The sequence below is a fragment of the Megalobrama amblycephala genome, linkage group LG22 (genome assembly GCF_018812025.1).
Source record: "Megalobrama amblycephala isolate DHTTF-2021 linkage group LG22, ASM1881202v1, whole genome shotgun sequence".
Lineage (NCBI taxonomy): Eukaryota > Metazoa > Chordata > Actinopteri > Cypriniformes > Xenocyprididae > Megalobrama > Megalobrama amblycephala.
Genome location: NC_063065.1, coordinates 31,835,068 through 31,851,497, shown reverse-complemented (window position 1 = coordinate 31,851,497; position 16,430 = coordinate 31,835,068). Strand labels below are relative to the sequence as shown.

At 34.0% G+C, this 16,430-nt stretch overlaps 1 protein-coding gene across 1 annotated transcript in view; it reads left to right on the top strand.

Moving 5' to 3' along the window:
• Positions 1-16,430, top strand: part of LOC125257502 (dnaJ homolog subfamily C member 13-like) — a 76,187-nt gene that overhangs the window by 27,242 nt on the left and 32,515 nt on the right. The window contains 12 exon segments of the mRNA XM_048173869.1: positions 2,108-2,187; positions 2,279-2,448; positions 4,180-4,279; positions 4,369-4,476; positions 4,870-5,025; positions 7,639-7,695; positions 7,802-7,923; positions 8,000-8,075; positions 8,166-8,261; positions 8,338-8,478; positions 11,543-11,557; positions 11,888-11,970. Coding sequence (XP_048029826.1) covers positions 2,108-2,187; positions 2,279-2,448; positions 4,180-4,279; positions 4,369-4,476; positions 4,870-5,025; positions 7,639-7,695; positions 7,802-7,923; positions 8,000-8,075; positions 8,166-8,261; positions 8,338-8,478; positions 11,543-11,557; positions 11,888-11,970 — 1,204 coding nt within the window.

The following is a 16,430-nucleotide window of genomic DNA, read 5'->3' as shown; positions in this document are numbered from 1 at the left end:
GTCGTCTAGCCATCACAGTTTGGGTCTTGTCAAACTCGCTCAAATCCTTACGCATGACCACTCTGAGGACAAAATGTTCACTTGCTGCTTAAAATATCTAGGGCCCTATGAAATCCGTTTTATTTTTTCCCAAATTCCGTTTTAATTTTTCTGGATTCCGTTTTTTTTTTTTTTTTCAATTAAATTTTTTGGAATCGATTTTAATGATTAAATTAAATTTTAATAATCAAAAAGAATGTCTGATTAATTGAATTCTTAAAAACAACAAATTTATTAATTAAAAATGTATTTTTATGAATTTTTGTTTTTTCAGAAATTCTGTTGTGCATTTACATTTTTCTTGCAATCAAATGAACGGATAACATTAATTTAATTTATCTTTTAATCATGAAATTAATTTTTTTTTTTTTTAATCAAACAAAGTGCTGCACAACAGAGCATTACGCCTACTGTTAAAATTAAAACATGGAAGAAAAACAGAGATTGTTCTTTAAAAATATAGTTTTAATCATTTATTATTATTATTAAGTCTATTAGTGTTAGTATTATTATTATTACATTGAAACATATCTAAATTCTACTGTACAACAGTAATATGTTTCTATCAAGTTAAATCGAACTTTTATTTTGACGGGTTGCCAAGAGCTTTGATTTTCTGCGTGTTTATTGGTGCATTCAAGTCCTCCTGGGAAGTTCGTATGTACGAGGTGGGAAGTCGTGTGTGCGACGGTAGGTGCGTTCAAGTCACTTTCGTCAGAGTAAGATGGCGGTGTGCCTTCTCTAAATTAATTACACAAAATAACAACACTTTTACTTCTAGAAAATGAATTGCAAATAATGTGCATTAGTTGTATGTTGCTTTTTTATGTTTTTAAATTAATTTATGAAGCTATTGTAAACTTTATTGTTACATATTACATTTTATATTGTGATGCTATCATATTTTTTGCTGAGAATCAGCTTACTTCGTTGTAAATAGAAAAGCCTGACAATGTCACTGCTAAATACCTGTAAGTATTGTGGTATTTTGCCATGTTTCTGACTGACACGCCCCCAACTCGTACAGATCGGAGCTTAAAGAAAATCCCGAGCTCCCCACTGGTATTTACGACATTGTGGTGGCGTTCATGTCAGTTCTGCTCATAAATACGATCTTTCCGACATGACTTGAACGCACCATATGACGATAGATTTTCTTAAAGCGGTAAAATGCTGATGAAATGACTCGGAGCAGCTCTGGAGATGAATTTTGTGCGCTCATGTCCTCATATAGTGAGGCGACAGAAGATGAAAACTCCACGAGCGTAACGCGTGTTTCAGTGTGTGTGTGTGTGTGTGTGTTTGTGCGCGAAGTAAATGAAACCGCGCCATTAATTTCAGAGACACAGACATGCAGGATTCATATTTAAATAGTCTTTTTGCGGTTTAATATTCACAGACACTAGTCTATATCGTGATTTAATTTAGATATAAAATATATAAAGAGATATAAAGTTGCAATTGCGTGATATAAAGTCAGAATTCTGAGATAAAAAGTTGCAATTAATCTTTTTTTCTTTTTTTTTTCTTTTTTTAGCGGAAACAGGCTTCCATAGTATCGCGATTTAATTTAAGTGTACTGACCTGCTTTTAATTCATTCATCAAAAATTTGAAAAATTCCGTGACATTCCGCGTTATATAGTAAATTCCGTTTTTATGAATGAATTCCGCGATTCCGTCTGCATTTTCTGCATCGCGGAAATCATAGGGCCCTATACAGGAAGTTCGATTTTAACTTGACAGAAACATATTAAGAATTTAGATAAATTAATTTAATACATTATTAAAAACTATCTTTTAAGGAATAATCAGTTTTTCTTCCATGTTTTAATTTTAACAGTAAAGCTCTGTTGTTAATTTTTTAAACAAAAAAATAAAACTGAAAAGAAAAAAAAAATGGAATCCAGAAAAATTAAAATGGAATTTGGGATAAATAAAACGGATTTTATTTGATTATATTTACCTATATTTCCCACCCGTGATGAAGAGATGATCAGTGTTATTCACTTCACCTGTCAGTGCTCATAATGTTTGTTTGTTTGTTTGTTTGTTTGTTCTTTATTCTAGATTGCAATTTTGCAGACGCAGTGTTCAGATTTAACGCCAACATCTCTTACAGTGGAGTATTGCATGCCGTCACTCAGGACGTAAGTGTCCAAACAGCTCCTTTCGTGGCTTCATGTACATTGGGTTTGAGTATTTTAGTGTGACCCCGTCCTTCTGTTCTGTCTTTTGTAGGGTCTGTTCTCAGAGAATAAAGAGAAACTGATCAGCAACGCCATCCTGGCTCTCTTATCTCAAGACGTGGACCTGCCGGGGCCGAACTCGGAGCTGGAGGCTCAGTTTCAGGCGATCAGACGGCTGGTGGCCTCTAAAGCCGGTTTCCAGGCCTTCACGCAGCTCCCGAAGTACGACTCCATCTTTGTAGACCAATCTGTGTTCACACATGATGATCAAACATTTTAGACACTGTTAAGCTTGTCAAATATCCTCTCAGTTCATGCTCGCTTTGACTCTCGCTGTCTTATTCTCCACATGCTCTTCTGTGTCTGAACCGCACATGTTTGTCTGGGTTTTAATGAAACCCCTCTGTTGTTTTAAGGTCTGGTCTCATGGGTGGACTCGAACCCACAATGTAAATATTAGTCCATATATCTCAGTGTGCCCTCTCTCATATCTCACATCACATCTGTCTCTCCATTGGCCTTCCTGTCTGAAACCATTTTAAGGAAATCTTCACTTGTCTTGCTGTTTTACATTTCCTCTTTTTTGAACGCTTCACACCTGCGTTCTCTCTCTCTCTCTCTCTCAACGGTCATTTATCATTTTATTGTCTTCCTCTGGGACACTGAGATGTATGAATCGACTGTGTGTTCCTGTCCACTATCTGCACATCTAGAGTTCATTCAGTGTTTGTGTCCAACCTGACAAATGTTGAATGGACTGCCAGAATCTCTATCTATCTATCTATCTATCTATCTATCTATCTATCTATCTATCTATCTATCGTTCTATCTATATCGTTCTATCGATCCATCTATCATTCTATCCATCTATTCATCGTTCTATCTATCCCTCTGTCCATCCATCATCCCATCTATCTATCTATCCATCTGTCGATCGTTCTATCTATCTCTCTGTCCATCCATCCATCGTTCCATCATCCCATCATTCGATTGATCTATCTATCTATCTATCTATCTATCTATCTATCTATCTATCTATCTATCTATCTATCTATCTGTCGTTCTATCGTTCTATCTATCATTCTATCGATCCATCTATCATTCTATCCATCTATCCATCTGTCGATCGTTCTATCTATCCGTCTATCTATTCCACTGTCTATCTGTCTATCCATCTATCATTCCATCCATCATCCCATCATTCGATTGATTCATCTGTGTATTTATCTATCTATCTATCTATCTATCTATCTGTCGTTCTATCGTTCTATCTATATTGTTCTATCGTTCTGTCTATCGTTCTATCGATCCATCTATCATTCTATCATCTATTCATCTGTCAATCGTTCTATCTATCCCTCTGTCCATCCATCATCCCATCTATCTATCTATCTGTCATTCTATCGTTCTATCTATATCGTTCTATCGTTCTGTCTATCGTTCTATCGATCCATCTATCATTCTATCATCTATCCCTCTGTCTATCTCTCTGTCCATCCATCCATTGTTCCATCATCCCATCATTCGATTGATCTGTCTATCTATCTATCTATCTATCTATCTATTGTTCTATCTATCGTTTTATCTATCTATCCATCCGTTGATCTCTGTTCATCCATCCATCCTATCTATCTATCTATCTATCTATCTATCTATCTATCTATCTATCTATCTATCTATCTATCTATCTATCTATCTATCTATCTATCTATCTGTCGTTCTATCACTCTGTCGTTCTATCTATCCATCTATTCATCTTTCTATCACTCTATCTATCTATATCTATCTATCTATCTATCTTATCTATCTATCTTATCTATCGTTCTATCTATAGCCATTTATTTATTTTTCTGGGCCATCTATAATGTTATACATATAATATTTATGTTACAAAAATGCGAGTAACACTTTTGTTTGTCTTTTTTGGTCAATTGCTTTATGATTGTGTTGCAGGTTTAGAGAAAAATTGGGAGTAAAAACTGTTAAAGCGCTGAAGAGAAACAACGACGGTGTGACCCACGCTGCCATAGACATGCTCTGCGCTCTGATGTGTGTAAGTAAAACACACACTATCATAATGAAACGCTGACAGGTTTCCCAGGCACATTAACAGATCCTAACGGGGCCTGTGTGTTTGTGTAGCCGATGCACGATGATTACGATCTGCGGCAGGAGCAGCTGAACAAAGCCTCTCTACTCTCCTCCAAGAAGTTTCTGGAGAACCTGCTGGAGAAGTTCATCAGTAATGTGGTACGTCACATGTGTGTACATAACAATAAACAATTATCAATATAAACATAGATAGATAGATAGCACATAATAATATACAATTATTATTATTATTGTTATATTCTAATTGTTTGGCTTCCTAAAACACCAGTGTGAATGCAATGTAGACTCTGGCGCTATATCTGGGTTGAGTCCCCTTTAAGGGGTACAAGTCAATGCACAGACTTTTTCTTTGTTCAGTTTGCACACTGAACATGGGTTGGAGCTCTTAATTTTGCACCAGATTAATGAATTTATCACTTGCATGTGTGAGCATGATCAGGATTTTACCACGTCCACCTCACTTTGAGCCAGGAATAACCCTGTTGAGTGCCTGAAGGTTGAACGAGTCGACTCTGTTTGTGGTTTCATCAGGATCACGGCACAGGAGCGTTAGTGATCAGCTCGCTGCTGGACTTCCTGACCTTTGCCCTCTGCGCTCCCTACAGCGAGACGACGGAGGGTCAGCAGTTCGACATGCTGCTGGAGATGGTGGCGTCCAACGGACGGACGCTCTTCAAGCTCTTCCAGGTCTGCAGTCAAATATGGAGTTTCAAAAATGTGCTTTCATAAACACTGCCTTCTGTAAAGTTCAAAATGTTTCAACGTTTCTGAAAGAAGTCTCTTCTGCTCACCAAGGCTGCATTTGATAAATTATGGTCAAAACAGTGAAATATTTTTACAATGTAAAACAGCGGTTTTCTATGGAAGCTTGTTTTTGCCACTGAATAAAAAATAAAAAAGGTATAATTGCGACTTTTCATTTCACAATTCAGACTTTTTTTCTCAGAATTGCTAGATATAACGTCAGAATTGTGAGATATAAAGTCAGAATTGTGCGTTATAAAGTCGGAATTGCGAGAAATAAAGTCGGAATTGCGAGAAATAAAGTTGGAATTGAAAATTATAAAGTTGGAATTGCGAGAAATAAATTCGGAGATGAGAATTATAAAGTTGGAATTGCGAGATATAAAGTCGGAATTGCGAGTTTTAAAGATGAAATTGCAAGATATAAAGTTGGAATTGCGAGAAATAAAGTTGGAATTGCGAGAAATAAAGTTGGAATTGAAAATTATAAAGTTGGAATTGCGAGATATAAAGTTGGAATTGCGAGTTTTAAAGTTGGAATTGCGAGAAATAAAGTTGGAATTGCGAGAAATAAAGTTGGAATTGCGAGAAATAAAGTTGGAATTGCGAGAAATAAAGTCGGAAATGAGGATATAAAGTCGGAATTGAGGATTATAAAGTCGGAATTGCGAGTTTTAAAGTCGGAATTGCGAGAAATAAAGTCGGAATTGAGAATTATAAAGTCGGAAATGAGAATTATAAAGTCGGAATTGCGAGATATAAAGTCGGAATTGCGAGAAATAAAGTCGGAAATGAGAATTATAAAGTCGGAATTGAGGATTATAAAGTCGGAAATGAGAATTATAAAGTCGGAATTGAGGATTATAAAGTCGGAATTGCGAGTTTTAAAGTCGGAATTGCGAGAAATAAAGTCAGAATTGAGAATTATAAAGTCGGAAATGAGAATTATAAAGTCGGAATTGCGAGATATAAAGTCGGAATTGCGAGAAATAAAGTCGGAATTGCGAGAAATAAAGTCGGAATTGCGAGAAATAAAGTCGGAATTGCGAGAAATAAAGTCGGAAATGAGAATTATAAAGTCGGAAATGAGAATTATGAAGTCGGAAATGAGAATTATGAAGTCGGAATTGCGAGATATAAAGTCGGAATTGCGAGTTTTAAATTTGAAATTGCGAGATATAAAGTTGGAATTGCGAGAAATAAAGTTGGAATTGCGAGAAATAAAGTTGGAATTGCGAGAAATAAAGTTGGAATTGAAAATTATAACGTTGGAATTGAGAATTATGAAGTCGGAATTGCGAGAAATAAAATCTGAAATGACAATTATAAAGTTGGAATTGCGAGATATAGTCAGAATTGCGAGTTTTAAAGTTGAAATTGCAAGATATAAAGTTGGAATTGCGAGAAATAAAGTTGGAATTGAAAATTATAAAGTTGGAATTGAGAATTATAAAGTTGGAATTGCGAGATATAAAGTTGGAATTGCGAGTTTTAAAGTCGGAATTGCGAGAAATAAAGTCGGAATTGCAAGATATAAAGTCGGAATTGCGAGAAATAAAGTCGGAATTGCAAGAAATAAAGTCGGAATTGCGAGAAATAAAGTCGGAATTGCGAGAAATAAAGTCGGAAATGAGAATTATAAAGTCGGAAATGAGGATTATAAAGTCGGAATTGAGGATTATAAAGTCGGAATTGCGAGAAATAAAGTCGGAATTGAGAATTATAAAGTCGGAAATGAGAATTATAAAGTCGGAAATGAGAATTATAAAGTCGAAATTGCGAGATATAAAGTCGGAATTGCGAGAAATAAAATCGGAAATGAGAATTATAAAGTTGAAATTGCGAGATATAAAGTCGGAATTGCGAGTTTTAAAGTCGAAATTGCGAGTTTTAAAGTTGGAATTGCGAGAAATAAAGTTGGAATTGCGAGAAATAAAGTTGGAATTGCGAGAAATAAAGTTTGAATTGAGAATTATAAAGTTGAAATTGCGAGATATAAAGTCGGAATTGCGAGTTTTAAAGTTGAAATTGCGAGAAATAAAGTTGGAATTGCGAGAAATAAAGTTGGAATTGCGAAAAATAAAGTCGGAATTGCGAGAAATAAAGTCGGAAATGAGAATTATAAAGTCGGAAATTAGAATTATAAAGTTGGAAATGAGAATTATAAAGTCGGAAATGAAGATTATAAAGTCGGAATTGAGGATTATAAAGTCGGAATTGAGGATTATAAAGTCGGAATTGAGGATTATAAAGTCGGAATTGCGAGTTTTAAAGTCGGAATAGCGAGAAATAAAGTCGGAATTGAGGATTATAAAGTCGGAATCGCGAGTTATAAAGTCGGAATCGCGAGATATAAAGTCGGAATTGAGGATTATAAAGTCGGAATCGCGAGTTATAAAGTCGGAATAGCGAGAAATAAAGTCGGAATTGAGGATTATAAAGTCGGAATCGCGAGTTATAAAGTCGGAATCGCGAGATATAAAGTCAAAGTTATTAAAGTATCAATTTTTTGTCTTACTGTCCCCAGACTTAGTGTATATTTCCATCTCTCCACAGCATCCCTCTATGGCCATCGTGAAAGGAGCCGGTCTGATCATGAAGGCCATCATTGAGGTGAGACTTGCAGGTCCTGCAGCATGTTTGTCTTTGTTCTCTATATGTCTGTTAGACAGTGTGTGTGTGTGTGTGTGTGTGTGTGTGTGTGTGTGTCATCTGTCAGGAAGGAGATAAGGAGATCGCCACTAAGATGCAGGATCTGGCCCTGAGCGAAGGTGCTTTACCCAGACACCTCCACACCTCCATGTTCACCATCAGCGCTGACCAGCGGATGCTCACCAACAGGTCACGCTCACTCACTGTTCACTACAGGAGATTACAGCCATCTTATACTGGTAATCACTCATTTTGTGTCATGCAGACAGTTGAGTCGACATCTCGTGGGATTGTGGACGGCAGAAAACCCCATTGCCTTGAACCTCCTGAAGAGGATACTGGTGAGCTGCACATGTAGTCTGTACATTTACTCATTGTTTCCTTTAAAAGTACCACAGAAAGCTCAAATGTCGTCTGTCGTTGTGTTTTAGCCCACCGGTCTGTTGGCGTATCTGGACAGCTCTGACCCCGTGCCTGAGAAGGATGTCGATAGGATGCACATACGTGACAATGTCAAGATTGCCACAGTATGGAATGATTACCAGTCATTACTCTCACATATCCTCTTTTAGTCCCATAAACAATTAATGACTGTTTTTGCAGGACCAATTTGGGAGGAATAAAGTCCCCGAGTGGCAGCGTTTAGCAGGTAAAGCTGCTAAAGAGGTAGAGAAGTTCGCCAAAGAGAAGGCCGACTTAGTGCTGGTGCACTGGAGAGACAAGATGGGCATCGCTCAGAAGGAGGTGAGTGACCTTTAACCTCTCACCTGCTGCATGTGTTGCACACTGTCAGCTTTCGGCTGTTGGCTGGGACTTTTTGTAAATGCTAGGTGTGTTCACACTGCATAAGGCTGGGCTGGTTTTTCATTTTGCTGCTCTGGTTGAAGCACTTGTCCTTTGTGGTTTGCATTATGTGTAGTGCTTTTGGATACGGACTCTGTTGGGTTGTCTTTCTATAATTTTCTTGCTCTTCTGTCTCTGGTTTATTAATAATAAACTTTGCACACTTCTTGACATGGGTTGCTTGAGGTCTGATTCTCAAGTTCTCGTGTCCAGCTAAACATCTAGTCCCGTTTGATAGGACTATTCAGAATTTTACAGGTAAAAAAAGTTCAGTAATTTAGGGATGCACTGATCTAAAAATCGTAGGTAAAACCAAAAAGCTAAAATCAGTATGTTAAAAAAATAATAATATTAAATTATTAGTGTTAACTTTATTACATTGTACATTCATGTTTATAAAAATTAACTTTAGCTGAGCGTTAGATGACTGCAAATGTATACACACGGGAAAAGTGCATTATCCAATTCTGTTATTTAATGATAACCCATATGTTACAATATATTGTGCATCCTGTGATATTACACCAAACCATTAACAGCACCTAAATTGGGTCAGAGTGTTAAATGACATTAAATGCACCATCTTGCATTTTAATTATGTCATCTAATTCAGTGTTTCTCAACTGGTGGTTCAAAGAAACAACAAACGTAATGGACTATATGCACGGCTACTTCCTGGTTTAAGCCAGCTCAGGCATTTCCGGTGAACTGTTAGCTGTTCATTCTCTAGTCGCTGTACATCGACACAAAACCTTCAATTGTTGACTTTTTAATGTTTTAATGCAGTTACCACATTTATCTAATTTGCCAGTAAAACAGTTTTATTGATTGCAGTAAAGACGAAGCTATTGGGACCGTTTAAAAACGCTGTATCTGTAATTAGACACACACACGCATTATTTTCTCCAGCACTTCTAATGTTATTTTTAATGTGATGACCACAGACATTATTTGTTCATCCTTCTGAGATTGTCTCCATTTGTAAAACCAAACGTTTAAAAATGTAGGAAATTCAACATTTGAAAGAAAACACTTATTTAAAAATAAAAAAGACAATAATTACCACTTTAACCAGCAGGTGGCGGCAAAGTAGCATTTATTTGCGCATATATCAGACATTTCCTCTAATCGTTTTTCACTTCGTTTATGACTAAATATTAAACATTATAAAATAACTAGGTTTAAAAATACATTTTGTCAATGTGAGGTATGAAATAATACTAAAAAATCTCATGAAAAACAATAACTTTTATTGTGAATCGCTTGAATGAATGAGAGCACCGTGCTCTCACTTTAATCACAGCAGCTGTCAGTCTGTGCAGCGCATCAATGATTTCAGCACACTTGTGAAAACTCACATTTTATTCAATTCATCTAACTAAAGTGCACAATAAATATTTAATTTTTGAAGCTTTTTTCACATAAAAGTGTGAAAACTGATGGTCGAATTGAATTTAGCCAAGGAGGAACACTGAGGTACGTCTTTATTTATTTATTTTTTATGCTGTCTTACGTTTGAATTAATTGAACGTTTGAAGTAATTGAACTAAATTAATGCTATGCCTGACTATTTAAGTGACTATATTCTGATTATAAATTAAGTATTACACTATTGATGCTCAACACACCAGCAAATTACATCTCACCGGAAGTTTTCAAGCTGGTTTAAATTAATGCTGAAATTCGCTAATGCTCCGTTCATATAGTCCATTCTGTGCTTTTCTGATGCGAGAATTTTAATTTGAAAGATGTGCATGAAAGCTGTTAACCGGTGTTGCCAAGTCTGCTGTTTTCTCATGGAATTGGGCTACTTTAAAGGGTTAGTTCACCCAAAAATGTTGTTTATCTTCAGAACAGAAATATATTTTTGAGGAAATCCGAGAGGTTTTTTTTTTTTTTATCCTCAATTGAAAGCAATGAAATTACCACATTTAAGGTCCAGAAGAGTAGTAAACACATTGTTAAAATAGTCGACGTGTCTACAGTGGTTCAACCTTAATGTTTTGAAGCGACGAAAATTTTTTGTGCGCAAAAACAATAAAATAATGACTTTATTCAGCAAATTTGTCTGTCCCTGAAATGCTATCGGGCTAGTTTTGAGTAGTAATTGGGCAGGTTTTGTTGTGAAAACCTGAAGTTAACACTTCTGTCAGATGCAGTTTAAGAGTGCCTGAGAAGAACGCGTTGTTCTGATTCAGTATTTGTGGTCAGGTGAGATGTCAGGCTATATGTCAGTGTCATTAAAATAATTTTAATAACTTGTTAATAAATAAAAAGCCTCTTACTGTACCTCAGAGGTGCATCTCTTCAGTATAAATAAAAAGCAAAAAAAAAAAGTTACGAGCATGCAACATCGCCATTAAATTACCAGAAAGTACCAATAAATTACATAACCGGTAATTCGTGTGTTAGCTGAGAAGGATTTGCATGCATCAATTTTATTCATCAGCATCAGTTTCCATACATTTAATTAATAGTTCATGCCTGTATTTTGTATTTACCATGATAACTTTTGTTTCCTGAACCCCTAAAATAGCACTTTATTTTCACTTTGTGTTATTTTGTATATTTTTTAATGACTGTGGTGACTCTTACTAACTTTATTGTATTAACAAAAAAATAGTAAATGTGTGTCACATGGCCAAACCAGTTGAGAACCACTGATCAAATCTTCGGTTTATTCCCGAGAAGAATAATTCTGGGCAGTGATGTTTTGTTGATATGAAGATGAAGCACAGCTTTGGAATCATGAGCATGAGCTTCAAATTGATCATCATCATATTTTCTTCACTCCAATCGCACAATTTCATTGTTCTCCACCGAAAGCCAGCCTTAATGAAATTCAAAAATGTTCATTATGAACAGCTATTATTCAGCAGAAGTGTGATTGGTTGATCTCAGGACCAATAACCTCTCTTATCTCTGCCCCTCTGCTGCTGTTTTCTGCTGTCAATCAATGCAGCAGGACAGGAATAACCTGGTGAGTATTATTATCCAATCAGAGGCCTCTACCTCTGTTAGACCCTCCCTCTCTCATGTCAGTCACTTTATCATGTAACATGTTTTGGGTTTTCAGTCTGGTGTTGCACGTGTACTGCATTAGATCAGTGACATCCGTGTCTCTTTTCAGGACGGCACCTTTGTTTATGTGTTAATAGCAGGATCATAACTTCATATCATATGAGCTATAGTGTCATCAGCATTACCCTTACATCCATATGTCCATTATTAATATAATATAGTTGCAGTTCTTATAAACCAACATTGTGTTCAGAGAGCCACTGCATTCATTCTGTCTTACTGATCGTAGAACGCAAACCAAAAACCAGTCATCCTGAGGAAGAGACGACAGCGGATCAAGATCGAGTCCAACTGGGAGCTGTTTTACTACAGGTAAATTACATTTTTACTAAAACTAAAAGCCCTGATATTCTCACAACAAAGTTACCGTTCTTCATTTCCTTTTCAGCGATATACTGTTAGTGAACATCCCAGTTTTGCTGAGAGTGATGAATATGTAAATATATGTTCAGATGAAAATGTAAATGTTGCTGCGCTTTCCTCTCAATAACTAAATAACCACAACAAAAATGAGAAAACAGCAGTTCAGAAAAAAAAAAAAGAGCTCTGAGATTCAATTTAGTCACGTCAGGTTGCTTTTGCATAAAAGGTAAAAATCTATTTAAACGTATTTGAAAAAATAATTTCTGTCACTGCTGTGAACTGACCACCACACAGAATATGACGAATATTAAAAACTTCCTAAACCAAAGTCCTAAACCTGCCAAGGAATCAGCAAAATATCATTCAGCTATCAATTAAACCTCAGAGAATATTGAAATTTTTTTTTTTCCCAATTTCGCACACCCCTATCTTGAAGTATATCAGGGTCTTGAGTAGAGATCGACCAATATATCGTTTTACCAATATGTTTCCTGATATTTAAGCATTTTACCATTATCAGTTATTGGTTTTGTAATATCAGGTTTATCGATAAACGCTGCCATCTTGTGGGTGTTTTGAGAATTGCATGCAGGATCGCCCTTAAAGCACACACTCTAAAAAAAAAACATTGGTTCAACAAAAAAAAAATATGTTAACGTTTTCCACTAGAATTTTTAACTTAAGCCAATTGGGAGAATTACATTAATTCAAAGCAATATTTTGAGTTGATCCAACATAATGTTTTAAGTAAGGTGAAGACGTTTTTTTGCCACAATAAAAACACATTTCTAGGTAACATGAACTTAATAATTGTCAACATGAATGCAACTATTTAAGTTGATCCAACATAATGTTTTAAGTAAGTTGAAGACGTTTTTTTGCCACAATAAAAACACATTTCTAAGTAACATGAACTTAATAATTATCAACATGAATGCAACTATTTAAGTTGATCCAACATAATGTTTTAAGTAAGTTGAAGACGTTTTTTTGCCACAATAAAAACACATTTCTAAGTAACATGAACTTAATAATTATCAACATGAATGCAACTATTTAAGTTGATCCAATATGTTTTAAGTTGAAGACGTTTTTTTGCCACAATAAAAACACATTTCTAAGTTACATGAACTTAATAATTGTCAACATGAATGCAACTATTTAAGTTGATCCAACATAATGTTTTAAGTAAGGTGAAGACGTTTTTTTGCCACAATAAAAACACATTTCTAAGTTACATGAACTTAATAATTGTCAACATGAATGCAACTATTTAAGTTGATCCAACATAATGTTTTAAGTAAGGTGAAGACGGTTTTTGCCACAATAAAAACACATTTCTAAGTAACATGAACTTAATAATTGTCAACATGAATGCAACTATTTAAGTTGATCCAACATAATGTTTTAAGTAAGGTGAAGACGTTTTTTGCCACAATAAAAACACATTTCTAAGTAACATGAACTTAATAATTGTCAACATGAATGCAACTATTTAAGTTGATCCAACATAATGTTTTAAGTAAGGTGAAGACGTTTTTTGCCACAATAAAAACACATTTCTAAGTAACATGAACTTAATAATTGTCAACATGAATGCAACTATTTAAGTTGATCCAACATAATGTTTTAAGTAAGGTGAAGACGTTTTTTGCCACAATAAAAACACATTTCTAAGTTAACATGAACTTAATAATTGTCAACATGAATGCAACTATTTAAGTTGATCCAACATAATGTTTTAAGTAAGGTGAAGACGTTTTTTGCCACAATAAAAACACATTTCTAAGTAACATGAACTTAATAATTGTCAACATGAATGCAACTATTTAAGTTGATCCAACATAATGTTTTAAGTAAGGTGAAGACGCTTTTTGCCACAATAAAAACACATTTCTAAGTAACATGAACTTAATAATTGTCAACATGAATGCAACTATTTAAGTTGATCCAACATAATGTTTTAAGTAAGGTGAAGACGTTTTTTTGCCACAATAAAAACACATTTCTAAGTTACATGAACTTAATAATTGTCAACATGAAATGCAACTATTTAAGTTGATCCAACATAATGTTTTAAATAAGTTGAAGACGTTTTTTGCCACAATAAAAACACATTTCTAAGTAACATGAACTTAATAATTGTCAACATGAATGCAACTATTTAAGTTGATCCAACATAATGTTTTAAGTAAGGTGAAGACGTTTTTGCCACAATAAAAACACATTTCTAAGTAACATGAACTTAATAATTGTCAACATGAATGCAACTATTTAAGTTGATCCAACATAATGTTTTAAGTAAGGTGAAGACGTTTTTGCCACAATAAAAACACATTTCTAAGTAACATGAACTTAATAATTGTCAACATGAATGCAACTATTTAAGTTGATCCAACATAATGTTTTAAGTAAGGTGAAGACGTTTTTTGCCACAATAAAAACACATTTCTAAGTAACATGAACTTAATAATTGTCAACATGAATGCAACTATTTAAGTTGATCCAACATAATGTTTTAAGTAAGGTGAAGACGTTTTTTGCCACAATAAAAACACATTTCTAAGTAACATGAACTTAATAATTGTCAACATGAATGCAACTATTTAAGTTGATCCAACATAATGTTTTAAGTAAGGTGAAGACGTTTTTTGCCACAATAAAAACACATTTCTAAGTAACATGAACTTAATAATTGTCAACATGAATGCAACTATTTAAGTTGATCCAACATAATGTTTTAAGTAAGGTGAAGACGCTTTTTGCCACAATAAAAACACATTTCTAAGTAACATGAACTTAATAATTGTCAACATGAATGCAACTATTTAAGTTGATCCAACATAATGTTTTAAGTAAGGTGAAGACGTTTTTTTGCCACAATAAAAACACATTTCTAAGTTACATGAACTTAATAATTGTCAACATAAATGCAACTATTTAAGTTGATCCAACATAATGTTTTAAATAAGTTGAAGACGTTTTTTTGCCACAATAAAAACACATTTCTAAGTAACATGAACTTAATAATTATCAACATGAATTCAACTATTTAAGTTGATCCAACATAATGTTTTAAGTAAGGTGAAGACGTTTTTTTGCCACAATAAAAACACATTTCTAAGTAACATGAACTTAATAATTGTCAACATGAATGCAACTATTTAAGTTGATCCAACATAATGTTTTAAGTAAGGTGAAGACGCTTTTTGCCACAATAAAAACACATTTCTAAGTAACATGAACTTAATAATTGTCAACATGAATGCAACTATTTAAGTTGATCCAACATAATGTTTTAAGTAAGGTGAAGACGTTTTTTGCCACAATAAAAACACATTTCTAAGTAACATGAACTTAATAATTGTCAACATGAATGCAACTATTTAAGTTGATCCAACATAATTTTTTTGCCACAATAAAAACACATTTCTAAGTAACATGAACTTAATAATTGTCAACATGAATGCAACTATTTAAGTTGATCCAACATAATGTTTTAAGTAAGGTGAAGACGTTTTTGCCACAATAAAAACACATTTCTAAGTAACATGAACTTAATAATTGTCAACATGAATGCAACTATTTAAGTTGATCCAACATAATGTTTTAAGTAAGGTGAAGACGCTTTTTGCCACAATAAAAACACATTTCTAAGTAACATGAACTTAATAATTGTCAACATGAATGCAACTATTTAAGTTGATCCAACATAATGTTTTAAGTAAGGTGAAGACGTTTTTTGCCACAATAAAAACACATTTCTAAGTAACATGAACTTAATAATTGTCAACATGAATGCAACTATTTAAGTTGATCCAACATAATTTTTTTGCCACAATAAAAACACATTTCTAAGTAACATGAACTTAATAATTGTCAACATGAATGCAACTATTTAAGTTGATCCAACATAATGTTTTAAGTAAGGTGAAGACGTTTTTTGCCACAATAAAAACACATTTCTAAGTAACATGAACTTAATAATTGTCAACATGAATGCAACTATTTAAGTTGATCCAACATAATGTTTTAAGTAAGGTGAAGACGCTTTTTGCCACAATAAAAACACATTTCTAAGTAACATGAACTTAATAATTGTCAACATGAATGCAACTATTTAAGTTGATCCAACATAATGTTTTAAGTAAGGTGAAGACGTTTTTTTGCCACAATAAAAACACATTTCTAAGTTAACATGAACTTAATAATTGTCAACATAAATGCAACTATTTAAGTTGATCCAACATAATGTTTTAAATAAGTTGAAGACGTTTTTTTGCCACAATAAAAACACATTTCTAAGTAACATGAACTTAATAATTATCAACATGAATTCAACTATTTAAGTTGATCCAACATAATGTTTTAAGTAAGGTGAAGACGTTTTTTTGCCACAATAAAAACAC